General features: G+C 42.4%; 1 protein-coding gene across 9 annotated transcripts in view; it reads left to right on the forward strand.

Annotated features, from left to right (window-relative positions):
• PCDH15 (protocadherin related 15) overlaps positions 1 to 23204 on the forward strand; it is a gene marked incomplete at its 3' end in the record, with an annotated part of 626608 nt that overhangs the window by 518968 nt on the left and 84436 nt on the right. For all 9 annotated transcript variants that reach the window (XM_079312511.1, XM_079312506.1, XM_079312514.1 and 6 more), the window contains 3 exons: positions 10065 to 10193; positions 20170 to 20475; positions 21415 to 21639. In XM_079312511.1, coding sequence (XP_079168637.1) covers positions 10065 to 10193; positions 20170 to 20475; positions 21415 to 21639 — 660 coding nt within the window. The remainder of the gene's footprint in view (positions 1 to 10064; positions 10194 to 20169; positions 20476 to 21414; positions 21640 to 23204) is intronic.

Here is a 23204-nt window from a genome sequence, read left to right on the forward strand (position 1 = left end):
ATTTGAGATTGAAACAGAGACATGTCTACAGTGGTACATTACTACAGAGTGAAAATTCTGGGATTTCTGTGCTCATTGTGGCAGAAGAAAATAATGTTGTTTTTTCTTCTGTCTCATGCTCTTTTTAGTTTCTTCACCTAACAAGCTTTGCCATCCTGCTCAGGATTTTCACCCAGAAATATTAAGGAAGGCATTATACAGTGTAGTGGCAACATGGAGGAATTATAACAGAGTCTCCACCACTTCCATGAAAAATCTGGTTACAGTTTTTGTGGTAGATAATCTTAAAGCTTGTGGGTTTGTTCTTCGTGAACTGCTCTCATAGCTGTGAGTTCAGTCATTTTGATCTCAATCTTCCAGCTGGGAAATCTGAAGATGTAAATTAAAGACTTGCAAGTTGTTTCAGGCTGTGTTATGCTCCTGAAATACTCTCTGGGGTATAAAAATAAAGAGGGGACTGAAAAGCTCCTTCCTCTTCCTTTCATCTAGAGAGAGATTCATTAGCTTTGCCCTGGTATTAAGTGGCCAGCAGATTAATTCTAACATTCTGAAGGTGATAGTTGGGGTTTTGAAAAGAAATCCTGTTAATCATGGCACAGTGCTTAGCAGAAAATAGTTGTATGTTAGCTGAGATACTACGTTTGAAGCTCAGCTCTGGAAAAAACACCCAAAATAAACCTTGGAGGGCTCCTTTACAGTTGTCCCTGGACTGTGCTGTGCTGAACACCTCTTGAAGTTCTTGTTACTCACTGTAACAACAGAATCCACTTTTAGAAATCCACCCCCTGCTATCTCATTATCTCCTCTCCTTCCTCAATCCCATTAGCAGGGGCTGCCCAGGGAGGTTTGGAGTCCCCATTCCTGGTGCCCAAGGAAGGGCTGGAGCTGGCACACAGAGCTCTGGCATGAGGATCAGTCACAGAGCAGATTTGATCATCTTGGAGATCTTCTCCAGCCTTGTTGATCCCATGACTCTATGTTTTCATGCCAGATTTTTTTTTTCCCCCTGAAATTTTGCAGCTGCAGGTGCATGTGCATTGTTCTCAAGGTGAAATGTGGACACTTTGTGTAGCTTGAGCATGTTCCCTCTTCCTGGTTTGGGGTTTTTGTCACTGTTCCTTACTTGCCTGTAGCTGCTTTCTGCACTCCATATTTTCTGTCAGTGGTGGGGCAGCTTGCTTCTTAAGATTGCCCAGCAATAGGACTCCTTTGCCACCAGCTGGAAAGGGTTAAGAGTGGGCTTGCCAGGATTACAAAAAAGGCTGGATAAGCTCCTTGGCTTTCATTTTACAAACAAATGGATGAAACAAGGCAGCTCAACTGAGACATTAAATCTCCAGGCTTTTCCATGCCAGGAAACAGTGGGTGTGACTGATGTGCCAGGCTTCCTTGTGTCTTTGCACAATTTCCTTGATTTGCAGCTCTTCTGGATGTACTCCCTGCTGTTTGACAGGCTCCTCCTGGAGAAGGGTCAGGACTCACTCAAAGTTCCTGGTTGCTACTGTTCCAGACCCTTCTGAGGACACAGATCCTTGGTCCAAGCAGTCAGTGCTGTTTCATGGAGGAATTTTGCTTTTTAAGTAGTTTTTATCAGGAAGCAACAGTGTCTTTTTAGGAAAGAAAAAGATTTCCACAATTACAAAACCACTGCTCCCCAAGCTCATTCACCTGCTGCTTGTCATCCAGCTCTGCTTTTTGTGAACAGTTCCATTAGTGCTACAGAAAACTGGTGATGTCACCAGTTGCCTTTTTGCAATTTGCCTAAAATCCCAAAATTAATTCCCCAGGAAGGCACAATGTTATTTAAATCCCATTAACATATTTTAGCTGGTAACTTATCCAACCTGATCCCTTTCCATCCAACATGAAACCAGCTATTAGAGTCAAACCTACTTAGAGTAAGCTTTTGGATTTTATTTCCTGTATTTGATTGGGGGTTTTTTTTAAATTTGAAAGGCATTCAAAGGAAAAAAGACTTTATTGTTGGGATTATTTTGTTGTTATTGTTGAGTTAGTTTTTTTCAATGAAATGTGGTAGCTTGACCTTGCTCTATCTCTGCCTTCTTCATCCGGACAAGGAAGAAAAATGTAAGGAAAGACTCAGGAGTTAAGGACAGGGGGAGATCCCCCACCAATTATTGTCATGGGAAAAATAACTTCAGGAAATCCATTGGTTTTATTACAAAATCAGAGCAGGGTAATGGGAAGTAAAACAAATCTTAAGAACATCTTCCTAACACCCCTCCCTCCTTCCTGGGCTCTCCCTCCTCCCCTCCAGTGGCACAGGGAGACAGGAATGGGGGGTTGTGTTGTTTGTGCTTTTTGTCCTGCTGCTTCTTCCTCAGGGAGAGGAGCTGGAGTCCTTCCCCTGCTCCATCCACCGGAGACAGTTCTCCATGAGCTGCTTCAGTGAGCCCATCCCCTGGGCTGCAGCTCTTCATGAACCACTCTGAATGTGGATCCACTTCCACAGGGTCAGTCCTTCAGGAAAAGGCTGCTCCACTGTGGGTCCCCTAGGGGTCTCAAGTGCTGTCACCAAACCTGCTCCAGTGTGGGCTTCCCACCTCCCTCAGCATCCCTGTGCTCTGCTGTGGACTGCTGCAGGAAGCTGCAGAGACGAGCTGCAGGGGCAGAGCTGCCTCCCCATGGGATCTCAGCTGTGGCACCTGGAGCAGCTCCTGCCCCTCTTCCTGCCCTGCCCTGGGTGTCTGCAGAGCTGCTCCTCTCCCATGGGCTCACCCCACTCTTCTCTGGCCACAGTTACAGCTGCACAATTACAATTTTCCTTCTCAAATCAGTTATCCCAGAGGCATCACCATTTCTGCCCTGGTCAGTGGCTGGTATATCCTGGATCCCCCACTGGAGCTTCCAGCAGCTCTTCAGAGAATCCCTCCCTACAACCCCTCACTGCCAGAGCCTTGCCACACAAACCCCATCCAGGAGAACTTTCCTCCTGTGTTTCAACATGAGTAATTGGCATTTGTATATTTTTGTGGCTTCATTTTGTGAACAACAGTCATAGGATCCCCAGATAAATTCCAGTTTTACAGGATCTCAGGAGCTGATGATCCTCAGGCACTGACAATTTAAATGTGGTTATTTAATCCATACCTTCAAGCATAAAGATGCCCAAAAAGCCCTCACAGAGTGAAAAAAAAGGAACATTTCTATTGGTCTTTCATACTCACCAGAGTAAATTCAGTGTTTGTAACTTCTCCCAGTGATATTGGTTCAGAAATTTGGGGCCAGCGCTCCAGGATTTCAATATCCACAATATTTACCAGACAAACTCTGCGTGAACAAAGATTTTTAGCTATTATGACATGAAAGCAAAGGGGCTAATCTTCTGCTCATGAATTCTTAAATAGTAGTGTGTAAAATCCTGGAATACCTCATTTGGGAAAGGTTGCTATGCTTGGAAATTGTTGATGTTTTCAAGAAGAAATTTATCCCAGACTGCTTTGAAAACTTTCTGTCTCAACATGATGACTCTCTTGTTCTCATAAAACCAGGGATATTTTTCTCCATGGAGCTAAACAAGACTCAGGCATCTCCAACCCTGACAGGATCTTCTTGGCCCAGGGAGACACAGTAAACCAGATTTTTCTTTCCATTCTGGTATCTCCAGGAATTTGGAGGACAGCAGGACACTTCCTACACAAGGTTGTGCTTCTGCTTGGGGTTCAGCAGCCCCTGCCTCACACTTTTGGGGAGCAGCATTTCCTCTGGATGTCTTTACCAATACTTATGAATGTCACAGAATCCTTAAAGTTGGAAAAGACCTCTGAGATCATCAAATCCAACCATCAGCCAGCTCCACCACTACCATGTCCTCAAGTGCCACATCCACATATGTCTTGAACACTTCCAGGGATGAGGATTCCCCCACTTCCTGAGAAGCTATTCCAGTATTTCACAATGCTTTTGATAAAGGAATTTTCTTTAAACATCCCCTGGCATAACTTGAGGTCATTTCCTCTCTTACTGGAGAAGACATCTCACTATTTCCTTTCCTAATCCAGTTCCTGGATTCTTAGTCTTGGGCCTCCTTCCTGCACAGCTGCCACCAGGGCAGGCCAGGGCTCTGTGTTTTCCCTAAAATCCATTGGAGCAGTACCAGGATGCAATGTGGTATTGGCTCTCCTTTTGATCCCTGATACTCTTTATAGAAGTCTATATCCAACCCTCATCATAATCAATGAAGCCTGTTGGCCTTATTTTTGCATTTGGAAAGTCTGTGATCTGACACAGAGAATTTTTGGGGAGTTTTGAGGTTTTTGGATTTTTTTTTTCTTACTCCTTTTTCTGTGTCATTTCCAAAAGGTCTAAGAGAGGTTTCACAAGACTGCTGTGGCATGGAGTAATTGAGGTTTCTCCTTTCTAAGCCCCAAGGCTGATTTAACTGATTCATGTGGTATGGTGACAGTCATGGTGGCACCATTTGACTTTGGGGGGACTGCTTAATTCCATCAGAATTAATCCAGAGTCACTTATGCCCTCACCCAGCCCCATGGCTTTCCATGGAGTGGGGTGGCCTGGCTGCCACCTTTCCATTACTCTTGCCTGGAATGCTCCTGATGGTTTAAAATGCTGTGCTTCCCAAATTATTACTATTCTGAGTTATGACCTGGAGCATTAAGATTCTTGTGGGTTTTCCTGGGAAAACACAACCTGTCACCATTAACAATCTGTCACAACAAACAATTAAGGATGAATTCATTTAGCGGGCAGGAAAATGCTTTTATTTCCCAAGTAATGAGCTTTTAGTTGTAGATGGACAAAGTGGCATGTGAAGGAAAAAACACATTCCAAGCTCAAATTGTGTTCACAAATTGGGGTATGTTTGGATGCAATTCCAAGGCAAGAATTCCTGCCTTCACCTTTCAGAGGGAGAAGCTTGAAATGAATATGTGGCTTTTGTCAAAGAAAGAAAAAGCCTTCTGTGCTCTTGATTTTTGACTTATGTGTGGTGGTTGATTTAGAGAGATGAAACAGGAGCTCCATTTTGTTGTCTTAGTTTATCTTGTGTGAAATAAGAGGAATTCCAACCTCCAAATGCTAATGTGTCATCCTAAAAATATTCATCCAGCACTTCAGAAATGGGATTTTCTGCCTGGCAAAGCAGAGCAGCTCAGTGCCTGATTTATAAATCCATTTGGGAATTAGGAATTAGGTTCTTAAAAATTGTCAGTCATCTAGGGGATGTTCCCAACCCTCCAGTTCCAACCTTCCTTCTTAACATGTCTGAAGAAGCACCAGGGTGTGTTGTGGTCATGGTCACTTTGGGGTACTCATAAATTATTGGCAGGGTTCAGATTCTTTTTTTTTTTTTTTTGTTAGAAGACTTAACCATCAGGCCACCAAACTCCACTGGAAGTCCAGGAGAAGCTGTCATCCATCCAGCTGTTCAGGGTATATCCCAAGATTGACTGGAGAGGGAAGATCAGAGGTGACCTGACTCTGAGATGGTTTCTCTGAAAGACATGAATCCAAGATCTATCCTTTTAATCTGGCTGTGCCCATTCCTTCTGCAGTTAACACTTCAGGAAAAAACAGGGATTGTTTAAGCCCTGCAGAGCCCAGGAGTGGTTTGGGGCCACATTTCCTGAGGATACAGAGGTACCATCACCCTTGGAATGGCATGTGAGAGTGAACCCAGTGCTCTGGGCACTGAAGGCAGGGATCAAACTGGATGCAGAACTCTGCTGCTCCGTAGAAGTAATGGGAAGAAGCAACAGTTGAAAAGTAGTGGGAACCACAGAGAACTGAGGGAATCTAAAGAAGCCTCATCTCCTTCCCTGGGAGGGTGGGCAGGCCCTGGCACAGGGTGCCCAGAGCAGCTGTGGCTGCCCCTGGATCCCTGGCAGTGTCCAAGGCCACTGGATGGGGTTTGGAGCAGCCTGGGATAGTGGAAGGTGTCCCTGCCCATGGCAGAGGTGGCACTGGATGGTTTTAATGTTCCTTCTAACCCAAACCATTCCAAGACTGTGATTTCAGTTCTTTGTTCGAAATCCTGGAAGTTAGAGTTGGGAATTTTGTCTGTCTTAGAAGATCATTCATAATTCAGAGCTAATGTCTCCCACAATACTTGAATTAATTCCCTTCCTTAGAGCAAACAGGTAGCCCTGAATCAAGGTAATTTAAACAAAGATTTACTTCTTGACTAGCATACAGAGAATTCATTAATAGCTGTAAATTTTCTGTTGCTCCTTGGAATTGTAACTCTTTCTGCTACTCCTGTCTCTAGTCCACATGAGTTCCATTATCCAGCAAGAAAGAAGCTGAAGGGAATATTCCTAAATATATGAAAGGCAACAATATACACAGATCCATTTGATCTTCCTATTTGAAAGAACTTCTCCTCAAATTATTTTTTTTTTCAAGCTGTAATTAGAGACACTGCCTATTACTATTTTCCTGACAAGTTCTGTATTTTGTATAAGAAATTCTTAAAAATTCCAGCTGATCTGTGAATTCCAGTTTGCACAAGAGGAGTGTGTCCAGGTTTCTCTTTCTTGGAGAGAAGGCTTTTCTTCCCTCAGCAACTCTTTTTTTACAGCAAGCTTTAGGAGCCTTCCAAACTTTCAGTGTTTGTCTGGCTTAGCTGGATTCCCCATTAAGGCTTTGATTTCAGGTGCTGAAAGGGAAGAGGTGAATTAAGGAAGTCATACAAAGCAATAGATATACCCAGTTCTCAATCCAAGATCCTAAATAAGGGATACAGACAAATAAGTTCCCAGTAAGAGGAAATTGGGGGAGAACTTCTGGCTCTGCACAACTTCCTGCCAGGAGGGGACAGCCAGGGGGGGTTGGGCTGTGCTCCAGGGAACAGGGACAGGACAAGGGGTTTTCATTTTGGGAGCTTTCCCTTTGGGATCTATCTTGTTGTTTTGACAGTTTTTCTCTTTGTCTCATCTCCAGGCTTATTTGGATTTTTTCTTATTAGTGTAATTATTGACAAGCTCCAGAATTACCCTTCCCTTCACCTCAGGGTCTTCTCTCAAAATTTCTTTGCAGTCCAGCTTGCAATTTCCTCTTTATAGCTCAGAGAGGTGGAGAGGGTTGGGAGATACTTCTTTTAAACTTCACATGGGAGGAAAGGTCTGAAAATAGAATCATAAAATTGTTACTTTTATCACCACTCAAATATAGTTTTCTTGAGATGAATATCAATAAATCTTGATATGGAGATCAGTAGAATTATTTACCATTTCTTTTTTGATCAAATAAAGGCTTTACCTCCAATTGTATTATTTGCAAACTAATTATCTCTCAATATGACAGGTTTGTCTAAGAGTTTGTCCAAATTAATAAACTTGCTCAATATCAGAGCCAAGAATGTTTTCTCTCCAAGGCACAGAATGCTCTCATCAATTCCCAGCTTCAATTTAAATGACAGGGTACAAATAAAATAAGAACAAAGTGGAATTTCCTTCAGATTTATCATCCATAACATTTATCAGGGCCTGGCATTCTTAGGATTTGTGCAGGCAATGTAAATTTTACAATTATTGCTTAGGGAAGAATTATCTATGTAAGAACTATTTGAGGGCCCCTAAAAAAGCTGCTGTGAATCTTTTATTGATGTTCATTATAAAAAAAGAAGTAAGCAGGGTTTCTCCAGTAATGAATAGGAAATACTTCATATGAGGCTGAGATGGTTTATTTCATTGGTTGAATTTCCAGGAATAGCTTTAGGATTCCCAAATACTGCTTGATGCTTCTGTTGTAGAAAAGCCTCATCTTTAGCCAGGCAAAGCAGTTTTCAAACCTTCCTGTGTTGGATTTGCCTGAGGAATATCCCTGGAAAACCAGATGTGTATTAGGGGCCTCTCATTATTTTAGAGAACTGCTTCTTTAAAGAATTATAGTGATTTTTAAATACTTATGAAAAGCTTTTTTGTTGTTGTTGTTTCTTTGCCTCTTTTGGCATCCTCCAAAAACCTTGGCAACTTTTCATAATTCTTTGAGAAATTTGTGAATTCATTTTCCAAAAAGATGGAGAGAGACTTTTCCCAAGAGTATGGACACAGGGAATGGCTTCCCACTGCCAGAGGGCAGGAATAGATGGGATATTGGGAAAGAATTGTTCCCTCCATATTTTCTGATCCAGTGTCAGGCTGAAAACAGGTTCTGCTTTATCCCTGAACACGGGAAATGGTTATTTAGTCAGTGGGATTTCAGTGTCTTTTGACTTTTTCATGATTCCCTGCAGGGATGATGATGTTGTTCCCAATCCTGCTCTGTGCTGCAGTTCTGGAGAAGCCCCTGTAATTCATTCTGGTTGTCAAATAAGTGCTTTTTCAGAACAGCATATCAGTCTGAGGCTGGGAGCTTCAACAAGTCTTTGGAGCCATCTAATGGGGGTCTAAAAACATTTGGTTAATAATCTTTGATCACAGCCCTTTCTGGTGTTAATGAGAGAAGTGCTGCTCTCAAAGACACACAGGTGAGTCCCAGTAAAGGTGGGCATTGCTGAGATAATAGTGAGATAACAAATGTTTGCTGCATTTGGGTGAAATACGGAGATTTTGAAGAACTCTCATTGTCTTTCTCAGTTTGAGTGTTACTGATTTTTGGGAAGAGAACCCAGGGGATTGCTGCTAACCCAGAGTCTGCTTTGAATGCTTCTTGTGATTTCACCCACTTTCGGTCATTTCCTAAATTGTAATTAATTTTAAAAGGAAGGTTATTTGAAATACTGGTCTTATTACTGTGAATTCTGAATTCATTCACATCTGATAATTTTCTAAACTGTGACTCATATAAGAACAGGGATTACTTGAAATGTTGGTATGACAGGATCTTATTTTAATACACTTGCAAGTTTAGGGTGAGAAGCATTTGATAAAATTTTCCAAACTAATTCTGCTGTTTGGCATCTCCATAAGGTGTTGTTTTTTCCTTGCAAAATATTGTTTCTTTGCAAAAATCTTGCCTTTTAAATTAAGAAGTGAAAATTTAAATATGACAAATGGAGCAGTGGTCTGGGGGTGTTTGCTGACAGGGAGGGTGCTTAGGATAGTAGAGAATGGCCAGGATTGTGAAAAATAGTGAAAATCCTTAGGCAAGAGTTGGGAAAAAAGTCCAAACACTTCTTTTCCTTCCTCTCAAATAGAAGAAATGCTGCAGATGATCAACCACAGCCTGTGAAAATTATCTGGAATGAAAAGAAATCTTTTCCACATGGGAATTCCTGCCTTAGGCCATTGTTATTAAACTCTGTGTTGCCTCAGTTCATCTCCCTGAATTTCATGGAGTTGAGTTACCTTTGGAAAAGCTGATTTGCATTCAGTGTGCATCACAGCAGAGCAAACATTCTGGAGTGGCTTTTGCATGGACAAGTCTCCATTCAGACTTTTGGTTGGGGTTCAATATACTGAACACAATCATTTATTAAATACAGCAATGTGGGGTTTTGGTCTGGAGCTCTCAGTCTATGAGAGCAGAGAAAAGGAATATTACTCAAGCCAACACCTCTCCACCTTCTTGATTGGGAGAGAAAATTTCCATTGGTAGCACAGAAATATTTTATTGATATTTTATATTAAATACAGTTAATTCTACTGTTCCTGCCCCCTGGGATGTTAAAATTGGGGTAGCAAAATAGAACATCAGGGTGGGGTGGGGAAGGATAATGCAGGAGGATAAAAAAGGATGACTAGGGATTAACTAAGCCACTTCATCAGCTTAGTTAATCATCACTGTGGCATATTTTGCTTGATAAATCACTAATTTCCTTTTCACATTATGGCAAATTTTGATATTTCCAGATTTTTCCCTCCACTCACAACAAAAACTCCTTAAATCCTTAAAACACTGTATAAAAAGGAAATTATATCTGATATTTATCATGCATCTCTAATATATGACTCAGTCTTGAACTTGTTTTGTCTTCCAAAAATTCACAATAACCTCTTGAAATCTTCCCTTTTCACAAAAAAAGGTTTAAAAAATTGATAATATGCTTACCTATGATTCTATCTAATAAGTAACAGTAGGGTTGGCACCTGGGAAGCTGTAAAATAAAGAGTATATCCTTAAAATGTTCTTTTTCTGCCTAGACTTCGACTGCTACTGTCAATATAGTGGTGACAGATGTCAATGACAATGGACCAGTTTTTGACATGTTTCTCCCCAGAAACCTCTCTGTGCAGGAAGAGGAAGCCAATGCTTTTGTTGGTCAAGTAAGGGTAAGTCATTAAAATTGTTTGTTTTATTACCCAAGCTGTCCAGACAATGAGGAAAGAGCACAAAATAATTGTGTCTTAGACAAAAACCCATCCAAATATCTTCAGTAGAAATGCAGACTGTCCATTTGTGGCTACAAAGTCATATTTTGGGGTTTTAAAATATTGGAATTGTTTTATTCTCTGTGCTAAATACATTTGTGAAGCTTGTTTTTAAGAAATTTCACTGTAAAAACTTACTGATAACAGATTTGCAGGGTTAAAACAGTGTTGCCACATTTTTAAATTATTTGTTTTGAGATAGAATTCCAGCATGCTGAGCAAATGGCACCAGGGTGTATGAAATTGTCATGCCTAGAGGAAATTTCAAGGCCATTAAGGGGAAAATCAGTTTCACCCTTGAGTGAAATAATTGCTGATCTGGCATAAAAATAGGGGATAGTGTTAATTTGAGGGTTTGGAGCTGTAAATTTTTTATGACACATGGGGATCTTCTGGATGAGGGTTCAGTCTCCTGAAGAAAACATCACTTTTTAGTAATGTTTGTTTTGCCTGACTCAAGGGAAAGAAGAAAATATTAATTAGAGGGTTTTTCAACCCAAAAGTTGAATTTTACTGCTGCACTGAGGCTGGATCCAGCAGGAGCTGCAGGTAAAAGAGGAATTAGGAAGAATTTTTCAGAAACTTAGGTGGAAAATATACCTTTTTTTTTTTTTTTTTTTACAGCAGCAACCATATCAAGATAAAATGGGAGCTTCTTAAATAGAAGCTTACAAAAACAGGACATTTGGGTACCATGGGAACTCAAACATCCATAATAATCATGTTCCTTCCCATCCTTATATTATTTAATAAGAAATCAGAGCTGGTCTTGGACAAAGTTAGGATCCCTCAGTGCAATTAAGTCAGTTTTGATAAATCCTTAAATTATTGCTCTGTTTTTTGTCATTACCTTCCTGTGTGGTTGTTTTTCATTTTGCATCCTAAAAGGCACAGGTGGAACATTTCCAATCAGTTCCAAATATCCTTCAAATCCATTTTGTGTTTTGCTGGGGGCCCTCAAGGCTCAATCATCTTCTCAAACATGAGCTTGCCTCTATTTTTAGCTGTGACAGAATTGTAAAATACAACAAGTTATTGCCACAAGAAGCTCTCTGGCTTCTAAATTAGAGCAATTTCCAAGTTGTGTGAAATGAAAATATTTATTGAAGCCTTGGGATAGTTTATTCCTACTTGGAGTGACAGAAACTGCTTCTGTCATTTCCTGTCCTGTTTATCCCTGGATGGAGAAAGCCTTTGCTTTATAGCCCGAATACTGGGTTTATTTCTCTGTTTCATGTTCACAACTGCAAACTGATATAGAGATATCCATTGGAAATGCCATTCTATGGTACAGAAAAGAGAAATTGGGGCATTTGGAAATTTTTTTTCTGGCTCCAGTGAGGTTACTGAAATAATGGTGGTGAGAGTTTGGGTGTAGCTGTGTTGTTTGAGGATATTCCTTAAAAACTGAACTAGCTTTTGGTGTGTTGTGCTTCACTGTAGGTAAAACCACAGCAGCTATGGGAGAGGGATTAATGGGAATAGATTTTGTATGGAAGATTTAATGTGGATAAAATGTACTTAAAGGGCTAATTTAGGTGGTAATAGCCTGGTAAAAGAAGAAATCCTTATAGTGCCATGTGTTTTCCCTATCAAGAATTGATTAACAAAGCTGCTTTTCAGAAAAGTTTTTACTCACTTCAAACAGAAACCTAAAATCTGCCAGAGCAAGCATTTATACAGAGGATTTTAAATAAAAAGGCAGATTTTGGGGTGTCTCTTTTCCTTTTGAATGCCACCTTGCATTTTACCTGGGGGTGGGGGGTGGGAAATAACAGGAGATTTTTACCTTAAAACCCAAGATCTGACCCTGCTGCTCATGGGGGCAGAGAACTTGGTAAGGAAGGACATGGGAAATGTGCCCAGCCCCTTTGATCTCTCAGGATTTTTGGCTCAGGAGGTTTGGTCTCAGGATTGGGGTGCCTGGGCTCAGTGTCAGAATTCCAGAGTGGTTTGGGTTGGGAGGGATAAATCTCATCCCATTCCAGCCCTGCCAGGGGCAGAGATGCCTTCCACCATCTCAGCTTGCTCCAAGCCCTATCCTGGATGCTTCCAGGGATGGGGATTCTAAGCAATTTGGGGAATAAATCTATCTGAAAACTCCCAGGAATAACTTCTGCCAGGGACAAGAGATTTCCATGCTCTGCTTTTTTTTTTCACTGGGAAAGCTGGACTTTCAAATGGGCTCCCATAAGGACTTTATTAATAATATTTGGGGGGTGTTTCCCAAGGAGGTGTAGCAGGAAGGCAGTGAGAGGTTTCCTGTGGGAGAGGGAGGGTTTGGAGGGTTTATTCTATTCATACAGGCAATATCCACACTTGGAAGTGCCCTCCCTCTCTGGCAGCTCTGCTGCCAGCTGGAGCAGCTGGAGGCACTGGCATGGGAGTGCTGCCTGTGGGCATTCCAGGGGCCTGCTGAAGATTAAAAGAACAAAAGCCAGACAGGATAATGCTGCCAGTGGAGTGGATGTATTTCCAATCCTTTTATTTCACACTGTGCTCTCTTAAATGGTGGCAGCCAGAGATGGATTGGATTTCCTGCAGCTCCTTCCCCTCTGATCCTGGGGATCCCCCAGCAAGGCAGGAGCACAACTGCTGTGCAGAAGTCTCCACAAAGGGCCCCCAGAAATCCAGAAACTCCAGCTGGAAGCTGGAGAGTGAAATTCAGGCACTTTCTTGCAGTCTAAAGCAGCTGGAGATGGGGCATCAGGATGATCTGCATTGCACTCTGCACTTCAATCAATCACAGGGGCATGGGAGGTGAGAAAGATGGAGTGACACTTAGGAAAGGGATCCGTATATTGATCTGCAGGCATGTTCACACCCTTGGGCAGGGGAAGACAGTCCCCAGCAGTTTGTTGCAGACTCTAAAAAAGCAGCCTGGGGTTAAATAAAACACTGAAGGGGCCCTGGAGAGGAGACATCCTTTGACTGAAGTTATTATTCACATGGAGTTTTATTTATATCCAGATTCTTCCACCCAACCCCATAATTCATTTATTGTTGGATATTTTGGTGTCATTGATCAGCACTGTTTGAAAACTCCAGCAGGAATGTGTTGCTATCAAGGACAGATAGCAACAGGGAAAGCAATGAGATGGAAAATGGGGATAAAGAATTATGTGCTCAAGTATCACTGGCACTTGGATCTTCCCTAAATAAATTAAAGGATAAATTAATTCCAGTAATGAGAACAGTTTGCAGGGTGTGTGGTACCTCTGTTACCTGCTTGGTTTTAAGTTACAAAAGAAATGCTCTAAGAAAGTTGTTTTTTAGGATGGACCTACTCTTCCTACTGGAAAAGATGGGAAAGCTTGGAGGAATTTTTTTGGTTGTACTGTACTAAACCTCCTGAATGCTGATGCAATGTAATTATTTCCCAACAGAGCTTTCTGTTTGTAGGTATCAATGAATTCTTACAGGCTCCTATTTTTATTTAATAAATTCATAAGCTGGTAAACCCTGGATCTAAGGCCTGATTTAAATTTCATGGCTGTTGGGTAAAGCTTTTTGTGTTGGGCAGAGTGACCTCTCAGAGATCTCTCAAGTAGCTCGTTCTGTATTTCTATAAGCAGGAAAATTCCTTAAAATCCTGGTGAAGAATTATTGCCCATGTGCATGAAATGGTTGGGATGAGATGAGTTTTAAGGTCCTCTCCATCCCAAAGCATCTGTGACTCTATTATTTTATTGCATTACAATATCTTGGGGATAAGTCTGGAAAGGAATCTGAGTTTTCCTAAATCCCAACCACGTTGTTTTCAGTGCAAAGGCTGTGATTTCCCAAAACCTGCACTGCAGATTACACCTTGTCTGTGTTAAAAACACAGGCTCCTGAAATTAAATTTGCAAATTTCCTGGACTTTAAGATAACTTGAAGAAAAGTTAGAGGTGGAAGAAAAAGGAGAAGACCAGGAAAGAAGGGGATTTAATGGCAGGAGAGGACAATTCAGGAAGGAAAGGACTTAAGCCTTTGGGGACGAGTAAAATCACAGGCTCCGAAGTAAATCTCAAATACCCAGAGTGAGTCCAGACTCCTGCTCACTGCATGACCCAGTGCCTAACACTGCAGTTTGAATTCATCTCATTGATGAATAGATGTAAAACCAACAGGAGAAGCTGGGATTTGAAAGTCAGGATCCATAAAAAAAAAAAATCAGAGAATTAGAATGTGGCAGGTAAACTCCAACTGGAGAAAGTTCAGACTTCAGTTCTTATAAGTGGTGGAAAATCATGGGGAGACAACCTTGGCAGCATCATTTCCTTTAATTGATTAAGAAATTTGTCCCCAGGAAGGATAGAAAGGACTTTAATAACTCAAGATCCTCATGGAGGTACTTGTCACAGAAGGAATTTCATGTGCTTCTAGTTGGATTTTCATGTTTGCTAACAGGTGAATTCCTCTTAGAACAAGATTGATGTCTCAAGTCCAAAACTGTGGCATCAGGAGTAAGAGATGGGGTCATAGATTTGGGCTATTTATTTCCATTCCAGATCATCAGTGTTAGACAGAATTACCTCTTCCTGCTGGCACCAGGAATTTCTGGAGGATATTTGGCAGCACTAGCTGCAGCCACAGCTCCTCATCTTTTTCCACTGTTCCTTGAATTTAGGTCAGCTTGGGCACAGATGGAAGAGGTTAAAAAAGCTCCTTGCCACCTATAACGTGGCCTCTTAAGTGAAAGGAATTTCAAAAGCTGGGCTCTTGTCTTCCCTGTTTCCAATATTTACTGTATTTGTGCATTCATTTGCATCTTTGCCCTCCAGATAGTTTTTTTTGCTTTAGTGCAGTGGAAATATTGATATTTGTAATCAGCACATTCATGGCAGTTGACTGTTGAGAATCCAGGTGTTTTCCAAGAAAGGAATTCTCATTTTTATCCACTGACTTTTTATATTTTGAGATGCCTTTAAGCCTTGTTACTTCTTTCAGCTTGATGCCAAACCAAATCTTCTGAATCAGATTTAATGTCTCTGATCTGTGCCCTTTTAGGATTTTGATGCCTGATTTCCACCCCTAGAAGTGTCCAAGGCCAGGCTGGATGGGGCTTGGAGCAGTCTGGCGGAAGGTGTCCCTGCCCATGGCAGGGGATGGCACTGGATGGACTTTAAGGTCTCTTCCAACCCAAAGTCAAGAGAAATTCCAAAAACAACTTAAAATTAGATTGACATTATAAAAATATTTGGGAGCCCAGCTGAACGTGGAGATTTTAAACTGTATATTCCATCTGTAATTTAGAAAGTTTTTGTTTTGTGAGGGTTTTTTGGTGTTTTAGTTTTTTCTAGTGTGCACATGCACTGGTTTACTCCCTTGATCATATCATTGCCAAAGAACACACTCATCAAAACCCCAAATTTTTAATCATCCTTCAAGGACAACCAAGTCTCCAGGGTTAGGATTTTGTTGTGTGCCAGCCTAGAGGAAAGCTGGGCTGGTTGAAGCTATGAAGCATTAAAATGTGATTAACTCATGTAGGAGGTTTACCAACCCATCCAGTGATGGGTTTGCAGCCAGGAGCTTTTTGGATTTTCATTTATTTTCATTTATATCTGCTCTTAGGGTTTAACTGCTCTTAATGCACAGCTTTGTTTGGAGTCACATTTAATTGGTTTTGAAATTAACCCTCCAGGTGCACTGCAATTAGCACAGACCATGGAAGACCATGGAGAACACCCAGGGTTCTTCTGGTTTGTCTAATGCCTAAAAATATGGCAGTATTTAAAAATTTACAGGGTGTTTCCTTTATCCTACAGTAGAGTGAAGAATAAGCTGCCATGACCTGGGAATTCAGTAGGATGCTGAAATTCCTAGAGAATATCCACAAAGACTGCAGGTTTTTTCCAAAGGATGTGTGTGCACTTTGGTCTCAAAAGAAGTAGAGCTTGCCTTGAAATTGCAAGACAGCCAAAATCAAAGAATCCTAAATGGGTTTGGATAGGAAGGGACGATAAAGCCCATCCAGTGTCACCCCATCCCATGGGCAAGGACTTTCCACTATCCCAGGCTGTTCCAAGTCACATCCAGCCTGGCCTTGGACACTGCCAGGGATCCAGGGGCAGCCACAGCTGCTCTGGGCACCCTGTGCCAGGGCCTGCCCACCCTCCCAGGAACAATTCCTTCCCAAAATCCCATCCATCCCTGCCCTCTGGCATTCCCTTAGTCCTGGCAGTGCATCCCTTGTACAGTGTCTCTCCATCTCTTCTGTAGCTCCTTCAGGCACTGTGAGGTCAAAATTAGGTCACCCAAAGCTTCTCTTCCCCAGGCTGAACAATCCCAATTCTCACAGGTTTTCCTCCCAGCCAAGCAGCTCCATCCCTCTTAAGAAAATTTTAAAAGTGAAAGGTTGTATAAAAGCAGCCAAGAAGCAAAAGAGAGGAAAAGCCCTTCTGAACTTTTAGAAAGAAGGAAAGTCCAAACTTTTATGGATGACTGATGTTCCCTCCTTAAAATATTTACAAATATTTGGTTTATGACCAAGAGGTCAGGCACATTTCAGATATTTGTGGCCTCTGACTGCATCTGGGAGATGTTAATTTTGTCCTGTGGGCACAAACTGTAGTCTCCCTGCAAAACAAGTGCAAAATCCAATCTAACACTCCCACCCACACTTGATTTGCTGTTTGTCACAAATGAGTGGCTTGGGAATACTTCCAGCCCAGAGTAATAAACCCATTAAACCCTCAATAATAAACCTATTAAACCCCTAGTAATAAAAAAATAATTTTATCTGCCATGAGAACAATATTTCTCACCAACAGCATCATTTGAATCCTCCAGCACAATTCCTGCTTTCAGCTGTGGGGTTTGCTAGGGGAGGTGTCCAAAATCAGGAGTTTGGTTGGCTTGGATAGGGATTGTGGGAGACTTTTGCTCCTGAAGAAGGGAAATTTAAACTGAAGGAAGCTGGTTTTGTGGCCGAGTGGTGCCTAAGAAATGTTTAAGTCTTCAGGAAAGGGGGTTACCCACAGTGCTTCTCTCTGATTTGGAGACAAGTAGGAATAACAACCTTGTTTGGCTGTTTTCCTTCTCCAACATTCCAGGCACAGACCCTCAATTAACCTGCCTAAATCCTCTCACCACCGTGAGCAAGAGCTGAGGGTATACTATGAGGTTTCTTTTGCAAGAGATGATAATGATATAATGAATATTGTTGATAATCAAGCCCTTGTCATTACATCTCAGAGTTAATGATCCTTCAGAGGTGTCTTAGTCATTCTGTTCTCCCAGAACTGTGTTTTCCTATTGTTTGAGATGGAGGGAGATAATTTATTACTCTGGAACACTGTTGGTTTATATTTCTGAGGGTTTCCTGGTAATGTGGAAGCAGAGCTGGTAGCACAAATCTGAATTTACCACGAGGAAAAGGCTGTCCCCTTATAGGTGATGGCATCTCTAATAATTGTGGGATGTATTTTCTGGGAAATAAAGTAGTGAGTCTTTTATATTCCCAGGTTTCCAGGTTTGTTTTATCATACAGTATTTCATGAATTAGAGATGGAAATAAGAGTCATCCAGGAGATCTGAGGAGTCACCAAAATAATAGCACTACTTGCTCTGTCTCTTTGGATGGGAACATTTTTCCTGATTCTGGATAAACATCAGGATATGTATCCTGGGCTCATCTGGCAGTGTGGAGGGAGGGGATGCTCCCCCTCTATTCTGCTCAGGTGAGACTGAAATTTTGTGCACAGTTCTGGTGCTTCCAGCACGAGGACATGGAGCTGTTGGAGCAGGTGTGGAGGAGGCCATGAAGATGCTGAGGGGACTGGAGCACCTTCCCTGTGGAGCCAGGCTGGGAGAGCTGGGGCTGCTCAGCCTGGAGAAGAGAAGGTTGTGTGGATGTCACAGCACAGCTAGTCTGTAGCCAGACAAATAATTTGGCCATAAATAAGAAACCCAGTTTGGCTAACCTAGTTCAATAAACAGGTCCCTGGGTGAACAAGGACAGGGTGGATTCAAACCTACACAGGGACCCTCAGCCCATCTCATTCAGCCCTGAATGCAGATGTGTCATTGGCCACATTGGGATCCTGGATTCTGTGAATCAAATCAGTCCTGAAGGATGTGGCAAAGGTGTTTCTGCCTAAGGATGTGCACAAATGAGTTCCCAACATTCACAGTCATGTTTTTAGGAACCCAGTTGCAAAGCCTGCCATTCATTTGAATGCAATTTTATTTTCCGTTCCTAAACAAGAAGTTTTTTTATTCTAAAACGTCCTTCCAAACTAACCTGATACAAAACTCTCATGTCTCATGAGAATTCTTTGTCACAGTTTCCAATTATAGGCATATTTCAGATTACTCATGGAGATTCCTACGGGGTTTTTTGGTTTGTTTGGTTTGGTTTGGGGTTTTTTGTTGTTTAGATCTGTTATTTCGACAGAGGAAATTGAATTGATTGGAAATTAGGCAAATCCAGCTGACAGATGTGGATTAGAAGGATGCTACATACCTCTGGACCAGTCAGAATGAAGTTGTAGCAAGTCCACTTTAGCATATGGGTGTAATGCAGGGAAGAAACACAATGTTTTCTTCCTTAATAGCAATTTTAATTAACTTTTAATTGATTTATAGCAGGATAAATAGTTTCATTACCAAGCCATACAGTGAACACCATCACCAGGATTAAGCATTCCCAGTGACTGTTCTGAAAACAAAACATGCAAATCTCTTATGATCTTCACAGATGTCATTCAGAAAGGCAAATAAATGAGAATACCTTCCTCACAGAGTGCCCTTTGTTTAATTTGCTTAACATTGTTCATCACACCCTAATTTAATTAAGAGGAGGCAAAACAACAGGTCAGCATTTCAACCTGAGAGCTCCATGAAAACCTATTAATTTTGTCCATCCCTTTAATTATGTGATAACAATAATTATTTGGCTAACACTGAAATCTAAGGCTTGGTTCAGTGTGTGAGAACAAAGATCCCAACTAAAGAAATCAAGATGGTTTTCTGTGGCAATCACCAGCCTCTTCTGAGCACAGGAGAATGAGGATGAAATATGATAATGTTTGGGTTTGAACAAGAGGATGAACAAGAGAAAAATTTAAGTAGTTCTTCAGAGAGCAGCAATGAAAATACCACTGAGTGTGACAAATGTGTTAAATGAAAAGAAACTTTCTAACTGATGTGTCCCTTCTGTCTGTCTGCATCCATCCTTCATCTAAATTCACATTCCATAAGGATTTGGGAAGCAATGGAACACTACATCAGTGTTAGATAAAAATTCCTCTCAGGCACCACCCAATCCTGAGGATTCCTCAGCATTAGAATTACCTGAAGGCTTGGCTTCACAAGTACTAAATTCATCTTCTGTTGAAGTTTGGGAAGTCATAGGGTAGAATCCCAGAATCATTTAGGGTGAAAAAAGTTTCAGGATTGAATCCAGCCTGTGCCTGGTCCCCAGCCCAGAGCCCTGAGTGCCACCTCCAGCCCTCCCTTGGACACCTCCAGGGATGGGCACTCCAAACCTCCCTGGGCAGCCCCTGCCAAGGCCTGAGCACCCTTTCCATGCAGAAATTCCTCCCAATGTCCAAGCTGAGCCTCCCCTGGCACAGCTTGAGGCCGTTTCCCCTTGTCTTGTCAGAAGTTTCCAAGGCTGAGCTAACTGTGCCTTTTCTGCTGAAGAATTCCAGCTGGGATTCAGTTAGCCTGCCTTCTGTTACTGGGAATGGAGCCATTTGTTTCTGTGGGATGTTTTATCTCCAGTCAAAGGTCAGAGAGAGCTTTGGCTGCCCCAGACAAGCCCTTCTGGACACAACAGATTTGGCAGAATCCTTCCCTGCCTCACCACATTTCTGTCTGTTGCCAAATCCCCCTCGGAGATTTGCAATTTGTACATTAACCCATGTTTTTCCTGCTGTCTCTTCAGGCTACAGATGCAGATGCTGGAGTGAACGGGCAAGTCCATTACAGTCTGGCAAACTTCCAGAACCTTTTCAGGATCACCTCCAATGGCAGCATTTACACAGCAGTGAAGCTGAACAGGGAGCTGAGGGATCACTACGAGCTGGTGGTGGAGGCCACAGACGGAGCCCTGGACCCCCGGCGCTCCACCCTCACTTTGGCCATCAAGGTGCTGGATATTGATGACAACAGCCCTGTGTTCACCAACACCTCCTACACTGTCTGTGTGCCAGAAAATCTCCCACCAGGAACTGTCTTCCTGCAGCTGGAGGTGAGGAAGCATCAGCGGGTGTGTTTGTTGTGCAATATTCAGGGTTCTTGTTTAACTTGGCAGTGAGACTGCAATAAAAGATTGTGAACTAGAGCATAGGGGCAAGTTCTTTTTGCCCAGAGCAGCTGTGGCTGCCCCTGGATCCCTGGAAGTGTTCAAGACCAGGTTGGATGGGGCTTGGAGCAGCCTGGAGTAGTGGAAGGTGTCCCTGTCCATGGCAGGGGTAGCACTGGGCTTTGATATCCCTTTGATATCCCTTTCAACCCAAACCATTCTGGGATACCATGATTCTGTGATTCTGAAAAACACTTGCTCTTTAGCCAGGTACCAAAAAAATCTTTAAAGATAAGGTTATTTATGAAATCATAGTAATTAATAAAAACAATGAAACAGCAAAACCTACACTGCTGCTCTCAGGCAGGGATAGGCCAAGAGGAAGAGTTTTAAGCTAAAAGAGGAAAGATATAAATGAGATGTTAGGAAGGAATTGTTCCCTGGAAGGGTGATGATAGGCTGTCACAGGATGCCGATAGAAGCTTTGGATCCCTGGCAGTGTCCAAGGCCAGGCTGGATGGGGCTTGGAGCAGCCTGGGACAGTGGAAGGTGTCCCTGGCATGGCAGGGGTGGAATGGATGGGCTTTAAGCTCCCTTCTAACCCAAACCATCCTGGGATTCTGTGATCTTGGCAGTGGCCAACAGCAGGTGCCCAGGGAGAAGAACTAAGATGAGATTCAGGTTCCACTGCCATTTCCCCAGAATACTCTGCTCATTTCACATAACTTGAACTTTCAGTGAATTTCATGCCTCATGTCTGTGCACATTAAATACGATTACAGCAACACAACTAAACTCAGGATGTCTGCAACAGTTTGCCCTTTAAATCTCATAGGGCTATTTTGTGAGAATGGATTTTGTTTGATGTCCCTCTGTTCCCTGCAGGCCATAGACGTGGACCTGGGTGCTGATGTGAACTATCAGATCCGCACTGAGGAAGCCCGGCAGTATTTTTCCCTGAACAAGCACACAGGAGAGCTGTCCCTCAGGAAATCCTTGGATTATGAGTCCTTCTCTGACACAGAGGCAACCTTCACCTTCCTCGTGGAAGCCTTTGACAGCAAGGGCACGATGCCTCCAGGGCTGGCCACTGTCACCGTGAGAGTCAAGGTAACAGCCAACAGCATCCTCTCCAGCCATCCCAGAATATTCCATCACCATGCAGGTGTCCTTGGGAAACACCAGGACTCTCTGCTCTCCTGCATCTCACTTGTATGTGTCTTACTCTGCCAGCAGTTTGTTCAGTTAAACACACACTTTGTAACAGCTGCAGGTATTTTCCTGTGTGCAATTACGTAGTTAAATCCTGGATTTATGAAATCAAAGAACACCCGAGACAAACATTTTGTCCTCTAGAATCCCTGAAAGACTGAAATAAACCCCTCATGGAATTGTTTGCACAATTCTCAGCCCGCAAATTGTAATTTTAAGACTCACTGGGGTGTACTGAGTGCTGGTGTGGCACAGCACATCCTGGATTCCAGATTCTGCTGCTGGAAAATCCAGCTCTGCTAAGGAACAGCCTGATTTAGTGTCTTGCACCATGAACTGCAATGAGTTACAGCCTCACCTCAGGGTTTCAGGGCCCTTCCCAGGAATAAAGGGATGCTGGTGTCTGTTTGGGAGTGATCCACGAATTAAGTGTTTGTAGGTGGGACAGCAGAACTTCCCCATCTTTATTTGCCTGTGTCCAAGAGGAGATGAGAGCTCAGATGCCTTAATTCTACTCCTGGCATTCCCAAAGGTGCAGCTCTGTCAGTCATTCTGTCCTTTTGTCCTTGACTTTTGTGGACTGTGGAAGAGAAGAGACTTGAATTGCTCAGATTTTAGTGGAGTAAAAATTGTAGCAGGACCAAAAGCAACAGTTCACAAATGTTCACTTTAAATGTGTCTGTGAAAAGTGTTTGGCAGTCTGGAGTTCAGCCTGTTCTGGAGCTGCAGGTGCTTCAATTGCCACATGGTTTTAAGTAATTCTGTTTGTCAGTCTCTACTGAGCTCACAATTCTTTTAGGATAGTAAATGTCTCCCATTATTAGCTCTGGTGACAATGCCAGAACACTTCTATGATGTCTCTCTTTCTGCAGAATGTCTCAGTGTGAGGTGCAGGTCACCTGTTCCCAATTAATCTTTGCTTTTCCCCAGCACATTCCACATCATCCACAGGAAGTAGCTTTTCCATCATTCCCTGAGCTTCTTCTGTTGGACTTTTACAGAGCAAGTTGCTCAAACCTCAGTTTTTTTCCTAAAATAAACCTTTTCCCAGCACGCTGGATTTTTGAAAGAATAGTTTGGATTGGTTTGAGTGGGTTTGTTGGGGTTTTTTTTTAAGGTTTTCAGGTAGGATTGTGTAGAAAAGCCATTGTCTGTTTGATTGTGTGGTTGATTGCATTAATTAATGTCAGGGAAAATTACAGTTCATCTCAGTAGTGGCTGTACCAGAAGCTTGTGCCCTCTCAAAGAAATAGGGAATTTAAGGCAGAGATCAATAGGATCTATGGAAATGCTCTCCTGGAAACTCTTCCCACACATAAGCAGCAAAATGGGAGCATGATGATGCTTTGGAGAGGCTGGAATACCAGGCTGGAGCCAGAAGTAGCAATTTTGGAGTGGAAGGTGTTTGGCTGGGGCCAGAACAGAGCCTGGGAAGGAGGACAAACAGGGTATTCTAAGTGAGA

Source organism: Erithacus rubecula, assembly GCF_903797595.1.
Source record: "Erithacus rubecula genome assembly, chromosome: 9".
NCBI lineage: Eukaryota > Metazoa > Chordata > Aves > Passeriformes > Muscicapidae > Erithacus > Erithacus rubecula.